Source organism: Schistocerca nitens, chromosome 5 (assembly GCF_023898315.1).
Source record: "Schistocerca nitens isolate TAMUIC-IGC-003100 chromosome 5, iqSchNite1.1, whole genome shotgun sequence".
Classification (NCBI taxonomy): domain Eukaryota; kingdom Metazoa; phylum Arthropoda; class Insecta; order Orthoptera; family Acrididae; genus Schistocerca; species Schistocerca nitens.
Window position 1 is genome coordinate 821526277 of NC_064618.1, and position 21090 is coordinate 821547366.

General features: G+C 46.0%; 1 protein-coding gene across 2 annotated transcripts in view; it reads right to left on the reverse strand.

Moving 5' to 3' along the window:
• LOC126259250 (kinesin-like protein Klp10A) overlaps positions 1 to 21090 on the reverse strand; it is a 291616-nt gene that overhangs the window by 107954 nt on the left and 162572 nt on the right. For both annotated transcript variants that reach the window (XM_049955875.1, XM_049955876.1), the window contains exon 3: positions 10267 to 10356. In XM_049955875.1, coding sequence (XP_049811832.1) covers positions 10267 to 10356 — 90 coding nt within the window. The remainder of the gene's footprint in view (positions 1 to 10266; positions 10357 to 21090) is intronic.

Consider the following 21090-nt stretch of genomic DNA (forward strand, 5'->3'; position numbering starts at 1 on the left):
AAACCATATGTGATCAGATTTAGCGCCATCAGTGTAAAAGACAACAGCATCTCTAAACTCTCTTAAGAATTGGCAGAAGAAACAATGGAACATTATAGGAGCAATAGAGGCTTACAGGTCTCAGAATAGATCCATCCAAATCCAGGGCAAAGGAACTAACCAATGGGGGTATGTGGGAGGTTGGTTCTGAGAGAATGTAAGTAACAGGACATGAGGATAGATGGAAATCGCAGCAGAAAGAAGTGAGGCGTAGCCTAACTAGCAAAACCACTGAGGACAGGCAGTGGGCAGGCAATGTCCTATAGCCGCGAAATGAATAGGAGGGGTGAGCCGGGAAAGAGTGGATAGTAATGGAATAAGAAACCAAAAGCTAGGACCATCGAACCGAAACGGTGCGGGGGCAGCATCAACCAGAAGATTACCAAGCGAGCTAGTACCAAAGGCACCAGTGGACTCACTGATACCATGATGGTGGACCAGGTCACAGAGGAGCAGTCTGGTTGGGGCAGCTGAGCCATAATCTTGACAACCATAGTCCAGTCAGGACAGAAGTAAGGCCATATAAAGGTGGAGAAGAGTAACGATTCGCACCCTAAGAGGTGTCGACAAGGAGTGAAGGAAACGGTTTATGGAAACATCCAATCTTCCCAAGTTGGATATGGTGCAATCAAGTAAGCACGTTGTCAAAAGAAAACCCAAGAAACAGAACTGGGTGATCACAATGAGTGGTTAGTTGTCGAGATGAGAGTTCTGGATCAGGATACACCACAGTATGGCAACAAAACTGCACCACCCAAAAGAAAAATGTAAGCAGCATGAGAGAGTCCACGAAGAAGTTCGCTAGTAAAATCCTGGATCGGTTACTCCAAACATGCCACTGAGTCGGAAGTAACCTAGAAACAGAAATCATCCTCATATAGAGCAGGGGTGTTAGGTGTTGAAGCAACTAGCTATGAATGGAACCAAGAACAGGTGCTAAAATATGGGAAGAGGAAAGGGCCAGAAAAAGTTACCATTCAGTAAAAGGGTCATTTTAGGATTCTGCCTGACAAGGGTAAAACGTTAAGTGGGAAGCTTCAGCCTGCTGTTTCTGGAGGAGGAAGGCAGCTGAATAGGTGGCTGGTTGACACTGACATCACAAAATGAGTCGCAAGGTGTTCTGCTTGAACTGATGAATCTGTATAAAGGCCACCTAGGAGGACAAGGCCCAGATGGAAGATAACTGTTGGAAACCTTGGAGGTTCGAGGGTGTGAACCTCAGCCCACACCTGTGACAGGGGAACAGAAGAAACTAGGGAGTAGACAAAGTGTTCCAAACACACCTGCTTGCTCTGTTTGATTAAATAAAGGCGCAGAGGTGTTTGAAGATAAGACTGGTGGAGGATGAGTGCTGCCTAAGGCATTGCAAGGCTCGACGGCGATCACAGATAGCAATGGCAATAGTTGAACTCTTTACATGGGACCAGGAGGCAGCTGAACAGGCCAACAGAGCATGGTATAGGAATGATGGCGGCATGAATAATATCATCAGATATATCATGGACGACTTCATCTATATAGCCTCACTAAGCACACAATCTGCAAGGTATACAGAGGACAATAAGTGTGATGGATAGCCAGCAGATAGCCTGCCCACTGGGAGGTGGGAAGGGAATGGGGGAATCAACGGGAACTGGTAGCTCTCACAGAGGTCATTGTACAGCAGCCAGTGTAATGAAGAAGGAAAAGGAGTGGATGCCACTGCAATATAACAGGCAGAGAAAGTGTCAAACAGCACTAAAATGGATAGGAGAACCATCATTAAGAAGGCACAGATCTTGGTCTACTGGGATCTTGTCAGCGAGGAGCCCCCGACTAGATGAAGAAGCAGTGCCCCACAAAGGGCGATAAGCATTAAAATACTCGAGGAGGAGGAGGAGGAGAAGGGAGGGGGGAGTTGCTGAAGGAGGGCAGTTAGTGCTGTAGGCATAAGTGTCTTGTCAGGAGGGAGGAAAGTGATTGCAAACCATGACCGCTGATTCCAACTGGATCTGTATGACCACCACTTCCAATGTGGTTCTAACGGGGATCCCTGTACTAACAATGTCTTTAAGACCAACATGCAGACTCCACCAGAAGCCCTCAAAGGGCTGACATGGTTCCAACAGAAAGCATTGTATCCACAAAGGATCTGTGAGTAAGCATCAGTAAAATGATATTCCTGGAGAACGACACAAGCTGGGGAGTAAAAGAAAATAGGGGTAGCAATGTTGCATGGTGACGGTGTTCGTAAGAGTTCTAATGAATAAGCACACAACAGGGATCCAAAGAGGAGTTGAAGGTGCTGAAGTTGGCCATGCTGCCTGGTCACCATGCAGCACCACCAAGGACAGGATAATATCCACAAAGAAGAGTCAGTATCTCCAGGGACACTAGCAGGTTCTCGTCCCAGACTTAAGTTCTTTCTTCTCTTCCATAGGTGGAGAACAGCACAGTCCAGAGGGAGAGCAGGCTTCAGCAAGACCTGTGACAGAGAGTGGGTAACCTAGGGGTAAACATACAAATGGGTCCTGTGGCTGATTGGAGCAGCAGGTCTCCAGTCTGGGAGACGCCGGGGCAAGGGGTCCCAAGAGTGAGCCCTATCACTTGCAGGCGCCGAAGGAAGGCACTTCTCCGGCAGCAAGAAGGAGCTACACCCCCCAGAGGGGAGGGTGTGGGAACTGTATCAGAGGGGAGAAGCGAGAGGGACTGGAAAAAGGAGGACGGGAGAAGAAACTGACCGAGTTGAGGAGGAAGGAGGAGAGGGGAAAGACTTAACAGAGTTAAAGAGGTCACAGGCACAGTGTGAAGACAGTCATATTTCTGATGAGCCTCAGATTAAGATGAACGATCTAGGGATTTATGCTCTATGTTCTTTTCCTTCCTATAAATTGCACAGTCTGAGGAGTGTTTAGAGTGATAGTTGTGACAATTAGCACAAACGGGAGGCGTAACACAGCCATTTCCCTCAAGGAGAGAGAGCCCACATTCATCGCATAGAGGGTCCACTGTACAGCAGGAGGATGTGCCCGAAATATGAACACTGAAAACATATCATGGGTTGCGAGACGTATGGCTTCACATAACACAAGAGCCCTAACCTTGCCCACCTTCGGAAGCATAAAGGCTTTAAATGCAAGAATAAAGACACGTCAGTATCAATGTCGTCATGCTTGCGGCCTTCTGTGTTCTGAAACACATTAAACATGAATACTCTGCTGTTCCAGATTGGCCAAAGAGTTTCTTATCAGGTTTTCGCGGCGCAAAGACTGCTCCATTAGGTTTCGGGAATGCAGCCGCATAAATTCTGCTTCTTCTTCTTCTTCTAATATTTCGGCTGTATACCTTTCAGCCATCTTCAGAGAGAGCCGTACGACTGACGCTCCAGCGCTCGCTCCATCCTTTTAAACTCGCGGACCGCGCCACTGCGCATGCGGCCACAGATAAACAAGGCGCCAATGATGTTAATCGGCGGCAAAGACGTACAATATGTATGAGTTACGTCTGTGGCTGCGCATTCGATCCATGCCTGGAGGTCGATGTATTACTGGGAGCTGAACTGTAGCGACGTCTTTGTAAGTTCAATATTGAAAGTGCCGGATTCCATGATTTATTAATGTGAAACCGCTGTCTCTATTAATTAAATTCTTCGTCAAGCGGATTTCAATGGCCTCTTTTACTACGGAGTCCCAGAAAGATGAAACAGAAGTCAGAATTTCGACATTTTCATATACCATATGAGTGACCAGAATCAATACAATGCTCTTCCACAGCCGATTTACTGGGTTGTAAGAGCCGAGTGTACCTGCGATGTTCCGTACACCTCTCTTGGACTGTACGATTCGTTTGTCCGATATATGAAAGGCCTTTTTTATCTGTGGCCGCATGCGCAGTGGCGCGGTCCGCGAGTTTAAAAGGATGGAGCGAGCGCTGGAGCGTCAGTCGTACGGCTCTCTCTGAAGACGGCTGAAAGGTATACAGCCGAAATATTAGAAGAAGCAGAATTTATGCGGCTGCATTCCCGAAACCTAATGGAGCAGTTTCTTATCAGTTTAAAGGATGAGGTCTCTAAAAAAACGTCTCCTTGAACCATATTCAAACACTAGTGAGGAGTAATGGACACCAGGATGCCACCAAGGTTGTCACAGGCACACACTGTCGCAGATTGTGTGGCAAAAGAAATTTTGATTAACAGCAAATTTGACTATATCTTACTTAGTGTCCACTTTGCCAAACTAATCTGCGATAGTTCACACGAAAAATAATGGCTTGGTGGTGGTGGCGGTGAAAGTGTCCCTATCAGTTCTGATGCACACCGGGTAGCTGGGAATGGGTTTCACCCGAAGCCAGCAAACCTGGCCCTCCTCCCAAGGGTAACTAGGGAAGGGAAGGCCGCGGGATCACACGATTCCCAACTAAAGAGACAGCCACAGAGGAATGGGCAGATTTTTGGAACTTCTGTGGGCCATCAAGTTTTGTCTGGTCTCCAGCTATCATGCGCATGGTAACCTGTGACTTCGTGCTCTTTCCTCTGATGAAGAAACCACGCATGACAGTCATTTCTAAAATGACGACGAAGTGAATACAGAAGTGGAACGTTTCCTAAACAGTTTGAATGGGGACTTACAATCCAAATATCTGTGAAGTGATCCACTGTCGGAGAAAATGTGTCGCATGTAAGGGTGATCACGTAGAGAAGGACCGACGCTATCACCCATGCGGCTTCATTTTTCTCAGGTGAAAATTAAAACTTTACGGCAACCACTCCTACAGTTTAATTGTCTTTAGAAAATGCGAATAGACCTATGAGAAATCCTTGTGTAAAATGCGTGGGCTAATGTTGAATGTTGTCCGAAAGCAAACGCAGAAAATGTCTTTCAGGGATGTCGTAGAAGGAAGCCAACTGATATTGTGCGGTGCTTTCACAGAGCAGGTGAAGCATGGGTTCACGATTCAAGCCAATAATCGGAGCAGTCATCAAAATAGTGGAAGGAAGCTAGTGACTATGCACCAAAGGTGAAGTCCATAACATGGGCTAGAAATAAGGTAGTGTTCTCTAGGATAGGATGACGCATGATTAAGAGCACATGATTCTTTAGCACTCCTCCGAAAATCTAAGTAACGAGTGCGGTTAAAAGAAAACCAACAAGTTAAAACATGAATAAAACACAAATTCCCCAAAACTTAATGCTATCGTCATTTCTATAACTATGAAGAGCGAAAATACGCAATGAAAGATGTAAAGGAGTACAGCAGAAACCTTTACTAGCTCATCACTAGATAAAGGATACAAAAGGATTATTCTTGTGAGTTGCCTTGCGAAGGCTAGAACAGCGGGTACCTGTACAAACTGGATGTAACGATACTTGTGAAATATCTAGGACAGAAAATAATTAAACATCAGGGCAATGAAACAGCCCACAAATTTCGACACTATGGAAGCTGAGGGATTCTCTATAATTTCATCCACTCATTTCAACACGTTGGTGCCCCCGGCCATGACCGGATGCAATACTGACCCCCCTACAACTTTTCTTTGAAGGAATTTTGAACAAGACAAACCAACAATTACCACATTTGTCATTTTATAATAAAACTTTTACAACGATCACTAGAATACACTTTCGAATTCTGAAACTCACCAGAGATAAAATACAGATACTGAAATGTCGTCTACAAGTTTTACAGCATCCGGACTGCTGTTATACGAGTGGAAAGACATGACAGGGAACTAATAGTTGATCTAATCTATAGACAGAACAGTAAAAGAAACTGAAGAATTTGGGAAACGAATTACAGTTCATCGAGGAGAAATAAACGTTTAACAGCGTAATTCCGTCTGAGATACCCTGATACATCAAAGAAACGTCAATTCAACAATGGGGGAAAGAGAGTGGGGGAGGGGGTACAATGTAGAGGGAGACGGGTTCAAATATATGTAGATTGCAGCAGTTATGCAGAGATGGAGAAACACGCACAGGATCAATCAGTGAGGAGTGTTTCATCCAACCAGTCTTGAGAATTTAAAACAATTGTACGAGACGAGTTCTGGGGGCACCATAATGAACCAGAGGGTAAGTAATAAGTCGCGGCAGACATATCTTTAAATCGAGGAAAAAAAGGTTCAAATGGCTCTGAGCACTATGGGACTTAACATCTGAGGTCATCAGTCCCCTAGAACTTAGAACTACTTAAACCTAACTAACCTAAGGACATCACACCCATCCATGCCCGAAGCAGGATTCGAACCTGCGACCGTAGCGGTCGCGCGGTTCCAGACTGAAGCGCCGAGAAACGCTCGGCCACAACGGCCAACAGTCCACAATCCACTAAGGACATTGCGCACCCTAATGGTTGCACTTGCACATGTGATTTTTAAAATATCCGTTGGAGTTACAAGTCGAAAGCAATTTAAAACTGCCGAGCAGTCGAAACGTAGGAAACCACTGGTGCCCCCTGAAAGAACAACAAGCCCTCGAACCAACGTGCATTCTACGAATAGTTTGCATTATGAGGAGCTGGTAGGGTAGATTCCGTGAACTTTACGAAGTAATACAGAGGTAATGGCAGATGTAAAGCCGTGGAGGGCTTGTGGTTAGCTCAGTCGGCAAGAGCACTGCCTGTTAGAGGCCAGGTTTAGGGTTAGTTTCGCGGTCCGGCTCTCATTTTAATCTACCAGAAACCGCACAACCCTCTTCCGGGCGGAAAATCTTGGAACCCCACCATATGGCACGGGTATAGTGTAGTCAGATGTTTAACGGTTTGAACTGGTGAGAGAATGTTACAGAAGACTATACTATGGAGGTGGTGCGAAAATGGTTACGAGCTACGCGACAAAGTTCATTGTCATGTGTTTCAAAGCAAGGTAAGAGTCCTACATTTTTTATTAAATTGCTTTCCTTCTTACTGAAAAATATGTGAAACCAGTTTCAATGTAATAATTACTATAAACACATCAGTAAATATTAAGTCTGCTTAATCTTGACTTTATAAATGGTATCTGACTGAACAAACTCTGAAACAAACAAGATCATATAAGATCAAACAAACAAGATATATAGTAAATGGCTGGCTTGATCCTGACGTGACTCTCCTAAGCGTACATTTTGACTGATTACGTATCAATTCTAACAGATATATTGATATTATACTGAAACGCTTGTTTTCCACAGACTAGTTCAATATCTTCGCAGTTCTGTACCATTTTCCTGACAGGCGTTCAGAGGGTTCGATATTTAGCTAATTTTAAAACTGATTCTTTGGCGCTGGAACTGGAATGCAAATTACATTACGGTCAGCGCTCAAGAATAAAACGCGTAGTGAAGAGAGAGACTTCGCCACTATCACTGTCTTCTTCATTGCAAGAATTTGTTCTCCTGAATGAATTCTGTTACTACGTTTTATATTGACAACATTGCTTTCCTTGAAAGCGGTTGTAAGCACATTTTTCAAATTTGACATGATAAACATGGACCTCAGCAACACACATTACAAGCTTTTTACTCTTCTGCCTCTGTGTTACACTTCAAATTTTGTTTACTGACATTGACAAAGTTTCCGCTTTCTCCCACATTTCGCCAGATCTGCGAAGAAATTACTCGCTCTATGCTGCCACTGTTCTAGATGCAACGTGTCACAACACTCCAGTAGTTGTAATTTCTGAACAAAGTGATTTCAATATAACAGAAAACACTTACTACACGTATTTGATGGAATTAAGTAATGAATTACCACCTTAAGTGAATTAAGAGCACGACAAAGAATGCTGTCGAAACGTTCCGTGCTAATATGTAGATAGGAAACTGGTTTAAAGTCACAATTCCCGTACGTGTAACGTTAGGCTGTTACGCAAACGCTATCATGCAGCTGTTAAGTGACATGTTAGGGGTACATCCCTTCAAGCGGAGGGACAAAAACATAGGCATTTCGTGCATATTACGAATATACTGATACAGGAATCGACGTGCAGTTCGTCTCAGCTATTGTACAGAACAAATTGGTGCAACACACACACACACACACACACACACACACACACACACACACACACACACACACACACAATCTACATGAGATCACAAGGACACCCCAAGACTAAAATAATTCCCAAATTAATAATATTCTTAATTATTACGCCACACAATTCTAGAAAAATGTTTCGCATAAGTAGGTTTCTTAACGCTACCACGTGTTTCAAATGCAATGCAATAACACTCCGCGAATAATTACCCCAACTTCGTTTCAGGAAACTAGCAGAATACAACCAAATTAAGTGACAGCCGTCAGCATTCTTCACCATCCACCCCTGACACATACCGATAAACAACGTATATGAAGTTGAGAGATATCTCTTTGTGCCTCCTACGACGCAATGCGTATCTTTCAAAATTTCCAACTCTGTAAACATACTTGACAACAGAATCAGAATGATGTTCCTCCCACATTTTCAAATACCAACACTATGGAAGGACGAAAAGTCAATTTGTGGAATCACAGCACACAATAGCTGTGAATTTAAGATTTAACTGTCACCAAAAGGTGGTATGAACCACGCCGAAGGTGATGATTGGTCTCAAAATCTTTGCACACACGTTACCTATCAAATGGAACTTAGCGCAAGGTAAACCGTGACACATCATGATTAAATACTGACACTACACGTTGCGTCATCTCCCAAGTGGAGAGGTTTCTACAAAATCTCGTGGCATGTCTTCTCTCTGAAATACATTATCTGGTTTCAACACCTACAATATTAAAATAAGATTACAAAGTATAACAGATTTATCTCAGAGGAATTATGCAGCCATTTTCTACCTTGCTGACACATTTTGCAGATTTCGGCATTGGACGTATGTAAGAAACGAGTTAATTTGTGGTGCCATGCGAGCTGCCAAAGATTCTATGACAATTTCTTTTGTGTGACAGTTAGCAAGTAATTTTCAACGTCACTGCAATAACAATAATGTATATACAACACCGTATCACACGTTTAACTGTTGTAGAGTGCTTGACAAAAGCGAAAAAAGATATGCACGAAGTGTACTGTCGACAATGTGCCAAGAGATCTTATACACTCGTAAGTTTTGAGACGCATTTCTTGAAAAACTTATGCATAACAATATTCATGAAGACTATTGACGATGTGTAAATAAAGTGTCCAACCTTCATTTTTTTAAAAGTAGTTACTGATGAATGGCGCTGAGAACCATAATCTTCGTTTCTCGACAGATTGGACGAGGAGTCTACAGTACCCTATATCTCTAAATCTCATGCCTACTTTATTGTGACTTCGTTATAAATTCCGTATTACGACCAGGACACACCTTATCGCCGGTTTTCCCCTTTATAAAGCCGAGGTGTTTCATAATGACTTAACTACAGAGTTCATAAAATCTACTGTCTCAGCATAAACACCACTGCTCATAATATGACAAGCTTTTAATCACACCTGCTTCAACATTCTAGAACAGAAAGTTCACTAGATATAGCTGTATGGAGAACGGTGGAGATGCTATTTCGATATTTATTTAGAAAAATTTGACCACTCTTTTCTGTCATTGCAAACACCAATAAAAGTTATTCGTAACTGTTTCATTATTTTGCGCTCAAAATGAGGTCCTGCTCTTTAGGATACCACAGAGCCAAACATAGAATCTAACGCCTATTACCTAAAGCAATCTTAAAAACACAATGAATCGGATATTACATATAATGTGCTACGAAGAATTTCTTTATTGTTATGCAGTACTGAGCACACAGAAGTGGCTAAAAACGATTTCGGGTATACTTCATGTTCGTCGAAGCAGTTTCTTCTACACAATAGACTTGCCACTTCTGGAGAACACATGGGCACAGAAACCTGTTTTTAAAAAGCTGTCGTGTTTATTCTACACAAAAAGCAAATATCGAAAACAGTTACCGTCCAGATGCTTCCTGCTTTACCTTGCAGGGTTGATGAACTCGACAACAAACACGAACGCTCGCCTGTAAATGGGACAATAGTTATCGATTCGCGACGTAGCCGAAGTCAAGACATCACTTACACCACTTGTACGTAATAAATGAGCATTTCTTTATTTTACCTTCTTCGGTGGAAAAGCTAACTGAAACATGCCCCGCCGATGGCGTGCGGAGCCGTTTAAATCGGAGCAAGCTCCGAATATTTAATTCACCAGCTTGAGCACTTACGTACCGTTGATATTTAAATGCGCTGCTGTTAGATATAACAGGAAATCAGAGAATACTCACTCGTTGCAGTTTGTGAGGGATGAAGGTAGTGTCATCTCTGCCCTTGTTTGTAAGTCCAGGGTTGAGGGAGAGGATAGCATCAATCTCAATCTGAAAACAAAAGCGGAAATAAAGTTAAGACATTCTCTGATAAAATGTTACAGAATTAACTCTGGAAATAATTATTTCTCTGTATAACAATATTCGATGTCTTTACTTCCTTTGGAAATCCAGTCACGGAAAACAATATTCATACATCGTTGTTCACGTAGAATAACTATATTTATTAGAACTAAAGATCGCCGCAACAGATGTTATTTGGTAAACTAACAGTATGGAGTTTCCTTCCTAATGGGTGCGTATAAAACTACTAACTGCATAAGCCTTCTGCAAAAAGTAAATAAAAATTCTGTACCAGCTGGCTTCACACAGAAACGACTGATGAACTGTTTGTAGCAATGAACGCATTCAATGGAAAGCTGCAACTGTAGCATGTTGGTTCTGATATATGCGGTGAATGCCGTCCAACAGCAAAATGGGCCGCAAAGGGAAGAAAACAAGTAAAGGAAAGGCAGATAGTTCTCTTCGAACAGAAAAGGGAAGACCATTTTCAGAAATAGCTGATATTGCTGGAAGAAGGCGGGCAACTGTGCAGTCCATAACATGGCGATCTACAGAAAGAAGTACTCTCATTAATAGCGAAAGAAGACGTTATCACAGAGCTGATGGAAAGAGAATTAAGTATGTTAATAAGAATGGTAAGAAAGATCCTAAACAATCTGATAGCATCTGCTGCGTCTGCACATGTTAATGATCAGTTCGGGGAGGAAATCACACCAAGGGCCTTTCGCTATATTTTAAGGTTGTGAACCTAGGGTACCATACATTTGCAATAAAAACAAAAAATTAAAACTTTAATATGCTCGAGAGCATGTAAGCAAGAACCCAAGTTCCTGGGACACAGTACGATCCACAGATGAAAGTTTTTGTAACATGGACAGATATCGGTATTTAATTATCCTGAAGGAAAATCTGCAGAAAGGTGTTGATACCTTGGGTTTAGGCACGGATTACTACTTTCAACAAGACAATGACCCTAAGCATACAGCGGAAATTTTTTATCTGTGGTGGTTGTACCATACTCCTCATGTTCTGAAGTTTCCAGCACAGAGCGCAGACCTTTATCTAAATGAAGATCTTTGGAGTACGCTTGAAAAAACGACCGAAAAACTTTAAATACTTCGGAAGACTACTCTGAAAATGTTTATAACAAGAATGGCACAAATATTACTTCAGACACAACAGAAAACTGGTTCATTCCATGCGAAAGAGACTGCCTGCAAAGTATTACCAAGGTCGTTTATATACATTGTAATCTTATTCGTATGTGTGAATACTGCCCAGAGGGTAGTCGCCACGTTGGTCATCCAGTGTGAGAGGTAGATTCCTGAAGCGATGCACTCCAAGTTTCAACTGACCCTAAGAAGTCACAGTCATGTTCATGACGCGCTACGTGCAGTGGGACACCAGTACCGCAACCAGCGCGTTCCGACATTCACACCATACCATTATCATGATATAATGGAGACAGCACCAGGGGAAGAAGACACAACAAAAGGGGAAACAAAACAGTACAACGCATCACACAAAACATAAGGAAAAGGTGGGGAGAACCTGGTTGGCGTGAAAGCAAGGCCTCCATAACCAAACTCTACGCTAACAGAGGGACTAAAATTCGAAAGGAAAATTTAAGGACTTACACCTGAGAGTACAAACCACTTTCGCGAAGAAAACCGAGGACAGATTTAACACTGCAAGTGTCGTCCGCGAACACCCGAGACAAGGAAGTTGTGAGGTCATATTTAGTGTGAAGGGCCAAAATGCGGAGGATCAGGGGCCCTGCGACTATGCTGAGGGGGGGGGGGGAGGGGGGCAGCTCGTTGCAGAGTAAAAAACCATGGGTCATCCTAGTAATGCCAATACGAAGATGGCAGAGGTGTATGTATTTCTGCCAGGAGAGGCAGAGGGAAGAACGCATGATGGTGTGAGCCCCTGCATGGTGATTGTTTATTAGAGTGTGGGGTAGCCACCCAATAGCCAGTCCACAATTGGGCAGAAAGAGATTTGACGCAAAGCTGCAAATTCGCCCCCAGAAGGATCACAGAACAGTGAGGTCGCCTGACACCCCCTCCCCCTCCCAAACCAGACTATCAATAAGTTCATTACATGGGATACCTACATGGCCACGAACCCAACGGTAATCAACTGAGCAAGCAGCATCACCAAGACCAGCAAGAGGGTCGTAGATGGCAGAGACCATGGGATGGTGGGAAAAACTCCGAGCTGTAGCCTGAAGGCCACACATCTAGTCCACACACAACGAAACTTGGGTGATTGAGGACTGTCTAATGAAGCAGAGGCCCTGATGGATGACAATTCCACAGTAAACACCCCACATGCGGCACGCAAGCGATTGTGTTCTGTGCCAACAGACGATGTGAAAGCGTATCCTACATGATCACCGGATTTCGAGCAGTCAGTGTAAAAAAAGTGGCTCCCTAAATTCCCGTAAGAGCATTCGGAAAAAAACAATGCAACAAGAGATTCATCCGAATCCATGGCTCAGTAATTAACAAGGTTTGAGGAAGGGGGGGGGGGCGCAAGAGAGAACATGGGGAAGAGACAAGGAGGGAAGGTGGAAGTCACAGCAGAGAAAAGTGAGGCAGTGAGGCACAGCCCAAACGGTAAAACTGGGGGACCATGGTCAGATGCTGGGCATTGATGTAGAGCTCCAATGTAAGACTTTCTTGGATTAGACCATCGTTCTGGAAACATAACTAATCTCTCTCCGGTAAGCCTTCAGTTGTTCTTTCTATTCTTCTGTATATTATTCCAGTCAGCAATTAACGCAAGTGACTTGTAAGGGTAATTGTCAGTTTACTACATTACTTGGTTGTACCTTCTTTGGTTAAAAGATAAAAGATAGACTGAAGTACAGCGACAGAAATGCACTACCCTCAACTTGAGAGGACAAATTTGAAAACAGAGCGAGAGTGCCCACGTGGAAGTGTGCCAGATGCCACCGAGAAGAGCGCGCCCAAATACTCAAATAATCAACATACATAGCAAGGGTGACCAACAGTCTAGCAGAGGCCACAAGTCCATTAATAGCGATGAGGAAAAGGACACTTATTATGGAGCCCTGAGGAATGCCATTCTTCTGGACCCATAGAGAGCTGAAAACAGTGAACCCAGATTCTGAAAAATAGGTGGGACAGGAACTGACGAATAAAAGTTCGGAGGTGGCCCTGAAGACGTAACTCATGGAGTATAATGCGCAAGAGGATTGAAGAAAACTGCGACAAGATGGTGGCGCTGAGAAAATGCCTGCCGAAATGCTGTTTCTAATCGAAGCAGATGATCTATCGGAAACTGTCCCTACCGAATGCTGCACTGGTAACGAGATGAAAGTTCCTGCGATTCAAGGACCCAATTTAGCTGATAAGCCACCACCTGTTCTAGTAACCTGCAGGGGACTTTGGTCAGGCTCAGTGGCTTTTCACCCAAGCAACAACGGATCCTTGCCAGGCTTAAGGACAGGAAGCAAAATACTGTCTCTCCACTGAGAAGAGAAAACGCTTTGGAGCCAACTATGATTAAACACCTGAGGAGATATAGGCTTCATGGAGGACTGAGGTATTTAAGCAACTGGTTATGGACGGAATCTGGGTCAGGAGCTGAATCATGGGAAGAAGAGAGGGCCAGAAGTAGCTCCCGTTCAGTAAAATGTTCACTGTAGGATTCCACCTGATAAGGGGTAAAACTTAAGACGGGAAGCTTCAGCACGCTGTTTCCGGAGGAGGAAGGGGGCTGGACAGGAGGCTGACGCTGATCCTGCCACAAAATGGTTCGCAAGGCCAGGAATAAGATACTGCCGCTGACAACCTTCAGGGTACAGAGTGTAGCCCAAAAACGTGACGAAGGGACATTGCCACAAAGACATGTAAAGATAATAAGATCGGTGGAGGAGGGGGTGCCACTTACAGTGTTGCAAGATGCGACAACGATCACCGATATCAGTGGAAAAGGCCGTGCTCCGCCACGAACGGGCCGATGGCGAATGGGGCCAGTCAAGTGCGGGAATGGCAGTGCAGATTATCTTGTTGAACCGATCACAGACGACTTCATCGGCAAAACTTAAAAAAAAAAGTGGAAACAATGTGGGACGTCTACAGAGAGAAATCAGTATGGGGGAAAACTGGGTCATCAGGAGGAGGAAAGGGAACGACAGAATCAACAGGAAATGGTCACTATCACAGAAATCATTATGTGGCGACCAGTGAAAGAAATGAAGTGTAGGGAAAGAGAGTGAAAGATCAATGGCAGAGAAATTGCTATATGCAGCACTAAGATGGGTAGGGGAGCAATCATTAAGGTAGCACAGGTCTTGTTCCGCAAGAAATTTGTCATAGAGGAGCCACCGACTAGATGAAAAAACATTGCCCATCCCCCCCAAAAAAGGGTGATGGGCACCAAAATTCACGAGGAGGAGAGAGGGAGGAAGAATTGCTGAAGGAGGGCATTTAGGGTAATACGCGTAGGTGGGTTGCCACAAGGGAGATAGATTACAAAATGTGACGCCACTGTCCAACTGGACCTGAATGGCAACGGCTTCCAATGGGTGGTATGAAGTGGGATCCATGTACTAAAAAATCTATACAGGTCAATGTGCAGATGCCAATGGAAGCCCTGAAAGGGTCAACTCGGTTCTGAAAAAGCACAGAACCAACAAAACTTCAGTCAGTGAGCATCAGTACCTTGAGATTCCTGGAGAACAACACATGTTGCCGAGTGAAAGGCAATAAAGTTAGTTGGTTGGTTTAAAAGAAGGGGCAGGGGAGGTTGGTTGGTTGGTTTAAAGGCTGGAGAAGGGACCAAACTACGGTCCCTTGCTCCTAATAAAACAATGCCAGAAGTGTGAGAATAAAACGGACGAAACATATAACACACAACGGAAAGAAGGGAAAAAGCCATAAGAAGAAAGAGAAGGCAACTAACTCTAAAAGGAACAAAAGAGGACAAGAAAACAACAGAGAACCGCTAGAAACAGGAGAGAGTAAAACATAAAAGCAGATTACAGTGGCTGGCCAACCATGAGAATAAAAAGGGAAAGCCAGCCACTCTGCAACACATTAAAACCTTCACCCTAAAAGCACTAGAATGGAGGACAGAGGGACAAAGGACATGCGCTAAAACCTACATCGAAGTATAACACCCACCCTCACAGATAAAATGTAAAACTAAAGCTGTTGTTGAGGCATTGTCGCTCAGCACCGAAGGCAGGGTGCCGGGAAAGTTAAGTTCGCCGCAGAGCAGCTACAAGTGGGCAGTTCAGCAGGAGGTCGACGACTGTCATTTGGGAGCCACAGCGACACTGAGGTGGGTCCTCACGACGGAGTAGGTAACCATGCGTTAGCCACGTATGGCCAATGCGGAGCCGGCAGAGGACAACTGATTCCCTGCGAGAGGCCTGCATGGAAGACTTCCACACATTTATAGTCTCCTTAATGACACGCAGTTTGTTGTGAGTACTGTTATGCCATTCCGTCTCCCAAAGCCGAAAAACCCTGTGATGTAAGACAGAACGCAGGTTAGCTTCGGAGATGCCTCTCTCCAGAAGCGGTATCCGTGTCGCCTGTTTGGCCAGCCTGTCGGCAAGTTCATTGCCGGTGATTCCGATGTGTCCTCGGGTCCACACAAACACGGCGGAACGGCGGGACTGTTCCAGGGCATAGATGGACTCCTGAATGGACGCTACCAGAGCGTTGCGAATGTAGCACTGGTCGATAGCTTGTAGGCTGCTCAATGAGTCAGTACACAGGAGAAATGACTCGCCAGGGCATGAGCGGATGTACTCAAGAGCACGAGATATGGCCGCCAGCTCTGCAGTGAAAACACTGCAGCCAACTGGCAAGGAGTGCTGCTCAATATGTCCTCCATTAACATATGCGAAGCCTACGTGACCATCAGCCATTGAGCCGTCGGTGTAAACCACTTCAGAGCCCCGGCAAACGTCAAGTATCGAGAGGAAGTGACAGTGGAGAGCTGCGGGGTTAACGGAGTCCTTAGGACCATGCAAAAAGGACCTACGAAGCTGCGGCCGAGGTGTACACCATGGAGGCGTACGTGAACGGACCGCAAGGAGAGGTGGTAAAGGGAACGACTCCAGCTCGGAGAGAAGGGGCCGCACGCGAACCGCAATCGTTAGGTCCGATCTGGGCCGCTGATGAGGGAGATGGACAGCCGCGGGCGGGAAAAGGAGACGGTAATTCGGATGCTCAGGGGAACTATGAATGTGTGGTGCGTAACTGGCCAGCAGTTGCGCACGTCTTATCTGCAGTGGAGGGACACCAGCCTCCACCAGTACGCTGGTCAACGGACTTGTCCTAAAAGCTCCTGTCGCTAATCAAACCCCACAGTGGCGCACAGGGTCGAGTAAATGCAATGCTGAAGGCGCTGCCGAACCATAAACCACACTCCCATAGTCAGTTCGGGATTGGTCAAGGGCTCTGTAGAGTTGCAGCAGCGTACAGCCATTTGCACCCCAATTGGTGTTGATCGGGCAACGTAGGGCATTGAGGTACTGCCAGCACTTCTGCTTAAGCTGACGAAGATGAGGGAGCCAAGTCAATCGAGCGTCGAAAACCAGTCCTAGGAATTGATATGTCTCCACTACAGTGAGTGGATCGTCATTAAGGTAAAGTGCGGGTTCCAGGCTGTGGGCTAGAGCGCATAGCTCCCAGGAGGCGCCGCTCAGCAACGACACTACTGGAGCAGCAGTACGAAATGCAGAAGTAGACTGCATACAGAGAAGGTGAGACGGAAGGCCAGACAGCCGCTGCTAGACCGTTAATGGACACTAAAAAATAGAGACACTCAATACAGAGCCCTGTGGGACTCCATTCTCCTGGATATGGATGAAACTATGGGAGTCACCAACTTGGACACGGAAAGTATGGAGCGACAGGAGGTTTTGGATGAAAATCAGGAGCAGTTCCCGGAGACGCTACTCATACAATGTGGCAAGGATATCATGCCGCCAAGTCCTGTCATACGCTTTATGTAAGTCAAAAAAGACAAATCAGGTGTTGCCATCTGGAAAAGGCTGTACAGATGGCAGACTCGATGGACACAAGATTATCAGCGACCCTGGCGGAAGCCGCCCTGACATGGAGCCAGCAAGCCACGTGACTCCAGGACCAAACCCAACTGCCGACATACCATACATTCCAGCAGTTTACGAAGAACGTTGGTGAGGCTGACAGCTCTCCACATCAAGCGGGTTTTTACCAGGTGTGAGCACTAGAATCATGGTCCTCTCCCACCAGTGTGATGGAAAGACGCCATCGCACCAGATCCGGTTGAAGATGAGGGGATGTCACTTTTAGTCAGATGAGAGATGCTTAATCATCTGACTGAATGCGATCAGGCCCAGGAGCTGTGTCGGGGCAATGTTCAAGGGCACTGAGGAGCTCCCGCTCAGTAAATGGGGCGTTATAGGATTCACTGCAGCGTGTAGTGAATGAGAGGACGTTCCCTTCCAGCCACCGTTTAAGAGTGCGAAAGGCTGGGGGGTAATTCTTCGAAGCAGAGGCTCGAGCAAAGTGCTCAGCAATCTCATTTGCGTCGGTACGTAACGCGCCATTTATGGTAACACCGGGGACAGCTGTTGGGGGCCTAGTACCCGAAAAGACGTTCGATCTTTGACCAGACTTGATAAGATGACGTGTGGCACCCAATGGTGGAGGCTTATCTCTCCCAAAACTACTCCTTCCGTTGTTTGATAAAGTAGCGAACGCGGGCACGGAGCCATTTAAAGGCTTTGAGGTGCTCCAGGGAAGGGTGCCTCTTATGCCGCTGTAGAGCTCGCCGACGCTCCTTAATTGCTTCAGCGACTTCCGGCTACCACCAAGGAACTGCCTTACGCCTCGGGCACACTAAAGAGCGAGGGATCGTGTGTTCCCCCGCAGAAATAATTGTGCTAGCCACCTGCTCAACCATCACATCGATGTTACTGTGTGTGGGAGATTCAGCAGTGACAGCAGGGGTGAAAGTTCCCCAGTCCACCTTGTTCAAAGCCCATCACGGCAGGCGTTAGTGTGCCTGAACTGGGGCAGTGACAGGAAGATGGGGAAGTGGTCACTTCCACACAGGTCGTCATGTGATCTCCAGTGGATAGATAGGAGAAGACCTGTGCTGCAAATTGATAAATCAATGACCGAGTAACTACGATGAGCCACACTGAAATGTGCGGCGGCCCTAGTATTTAAGAGGCAGATGTCGAATTGCGACAGTAAAGTTTCGACATCTCTGCCTCGGCCAGTAAGCATGGTACCACCCCACAAGGAGTTATGGGCATTAAAATCTCCCAGAAGTAGGAAAGGTTTAAGGAGTTGATCAATCAGTGCAGCTAATACATTCAGGAGTACTGTACCATCTGGAGGAAGATATACATTGCAGACAGTTATTTCCTGCATTGTCATTCTGACAGCCACTGCTTCAAGAGAGGTTTGAAGGGTACAAGTTCACTACAGACTGAGTTTAGGACATGAATGCAAACTCCACCTGACAGACTATTATAGTCACTACAGTTCCTGTAATATTCCTTTTAGTTGCGTAGGGCAGGGGTCCGCATTGCTGGGAACCAGGTTTCCTGGAAGGCAATGCAGATAGCAGGTGTAAAGCTTAACAGTTGCCATAGCTCACCCAGGCTGTGGAAAAAACTGTCGCAATTCCACTGGAGGATCACACTGTGAGACTGGGAAGGCATGAAACATTCAATGAGGCAGTTTACGCCTCAGAGTCACCTGCTGCCACCGACTAATTGCCTGAGCAATCTATATCTATTGTGTCTGAGGGTCCGGCGAGATGTAGGTCCTCAGCGGACGCCAAAATCACCACCCTATCCTCAGTCGCATAACTTGTAGGTAGCGGTGGTGTGGGTGCCACCGCAATTTCCTTGGTCTCAGGGTTTTTCTTTTTCGATTTCTCTCGCTGCTCCTTGGGTTTTCCTGGTGGGGAGGACTTCAGCAGCACAGTCTCCAGGACTGAGGATGAGCGTGAAGCCCTATGACAAGCTGCTTTTGGGCTCTTCAGCCCCTGGCAGGTGTCTTCTTTCGCATCAGAAGAAACTTGGGAAGTGAGTGACCCAAGGGACCCCTTCCTAGCGAGAGAAGCCGAAGAAAACTTACACTTCTCCAGCTTAAAAGTGGGGACGGGGTGTTGCTCCTGAAGTAGGTGGTGCAGGAGCAACAGGGAGGGAAATGCGCCCACCATCAAGGAGGCAGGTGTAGTTTTCTGGCTCCGAGAGGTGACCTGGGTTGGTGGAGCTGATGGTGCCAGAACTGTTGTAGCAGTGGCGTAAGACTGTCATACACACAGGATGCAGGCGTTCAAATTCTCTCTTAGCCTCAGTGTAGGTCGGTCTGTCCAGGGTCGTGTACTCCATGATTTTCCTTTCTTTCTGGAGAATCCTGCAGGCAGGCGTGCAAGGCGAATAGTGCTCTCCACAGGTGACATAGATGGGAGGTGGGGCACATGGAGTATTGGGATGTGGTGGGCGTCCGCAATCTCGGCATGTGACGCTGGAAGTACAGTGGGAAGACATATGGCTGAACTTTCAGCACTTAAAGCACCGCATTGGGGAGGGATATAGGGCTTTACATCACACCTTGACCTTCTCGGGCAATGTATCATCCTCAAAGGCCAAGATGAAGGCACCGGTGGCAACCTGATTATCCTCTGGACCCCGGTGGACACGCCGGACGAAATGTACACCTTGCCGCTCTAAACTGGCGAGCAGCTCATCGTCGGACTGCAAAAGAAGGTCCCTGTGAAATATGGTACGCTCTTATGGGGCGTGACTGTTACAGAAACGTCCCCCAGCTTGTCACAAGCGAGTAACTCCCGTGACTAGGCAGAGTAAGCTATTTTGATCAAGACTGACCCAGATCTCATTTTGTCCTCTACATGCCCAACAAAAAACTGAGGTTTCATCGTCAAGAAAGATTCCCTATCAGCTCTCGAACATACAAGGTACCGGGGCGAATAAAATCCGCTGCCATCCTTAGCCTGACGTTCCTCCCATGATGTGGCCAGGGAGGGGAACGATTTGGGGTGTTACTTCCGTGCGTTGAATTGAGCTCATGATCACTTAGAGACTGCTGGTGTTTCACCATCAGCAAGAGATGATGGACTACGCTTCATTGCGTGTCATCCGTCCTGATGCCACCCACTCCGACTAGGGGACCTCCCCACGGGCGCCACCCAGCCGCAGCAAAGGCCACCTGGCAGGGTGGCCATTGCCGGGAGCCCCGATGCCCCGGGTGGATGGGCATCTACCCCTTTGCATATGTGGGGAGTTAGTGGTGCAGGCATCAGCAGAGCGATCCCTGTGTGGTCACGAGGCTACAACTAAGAAGGTACATGGCAGAGGACCCACCCTTCATCAGGAAGACGTGGCCCAAATGCAAGCACCAGAAGGACCTCATTGGGGGGGGGGGGGGGCATCTAACTCATGTCACAATGGTAATATATAATCTTTACCTTCTCTGGAAGGTTATCTCCATCAAAAGCCAGAATAAAGGCGCCAGTATCTTACATACTTTCTGCACACGCTGAACAAAATGACACCCCATCATTCTAGACTGGCTCAGAGTTCATCAGTATGAAGGATGACGTCCCAATGAAAAATGATTCCCTAGACCATATTCGAACGTTGTAATGGACACCGGGACGTCGCCAGGATGGTTGTAAGCATGAATAGCAGCCTGGGTGGCACAAGTA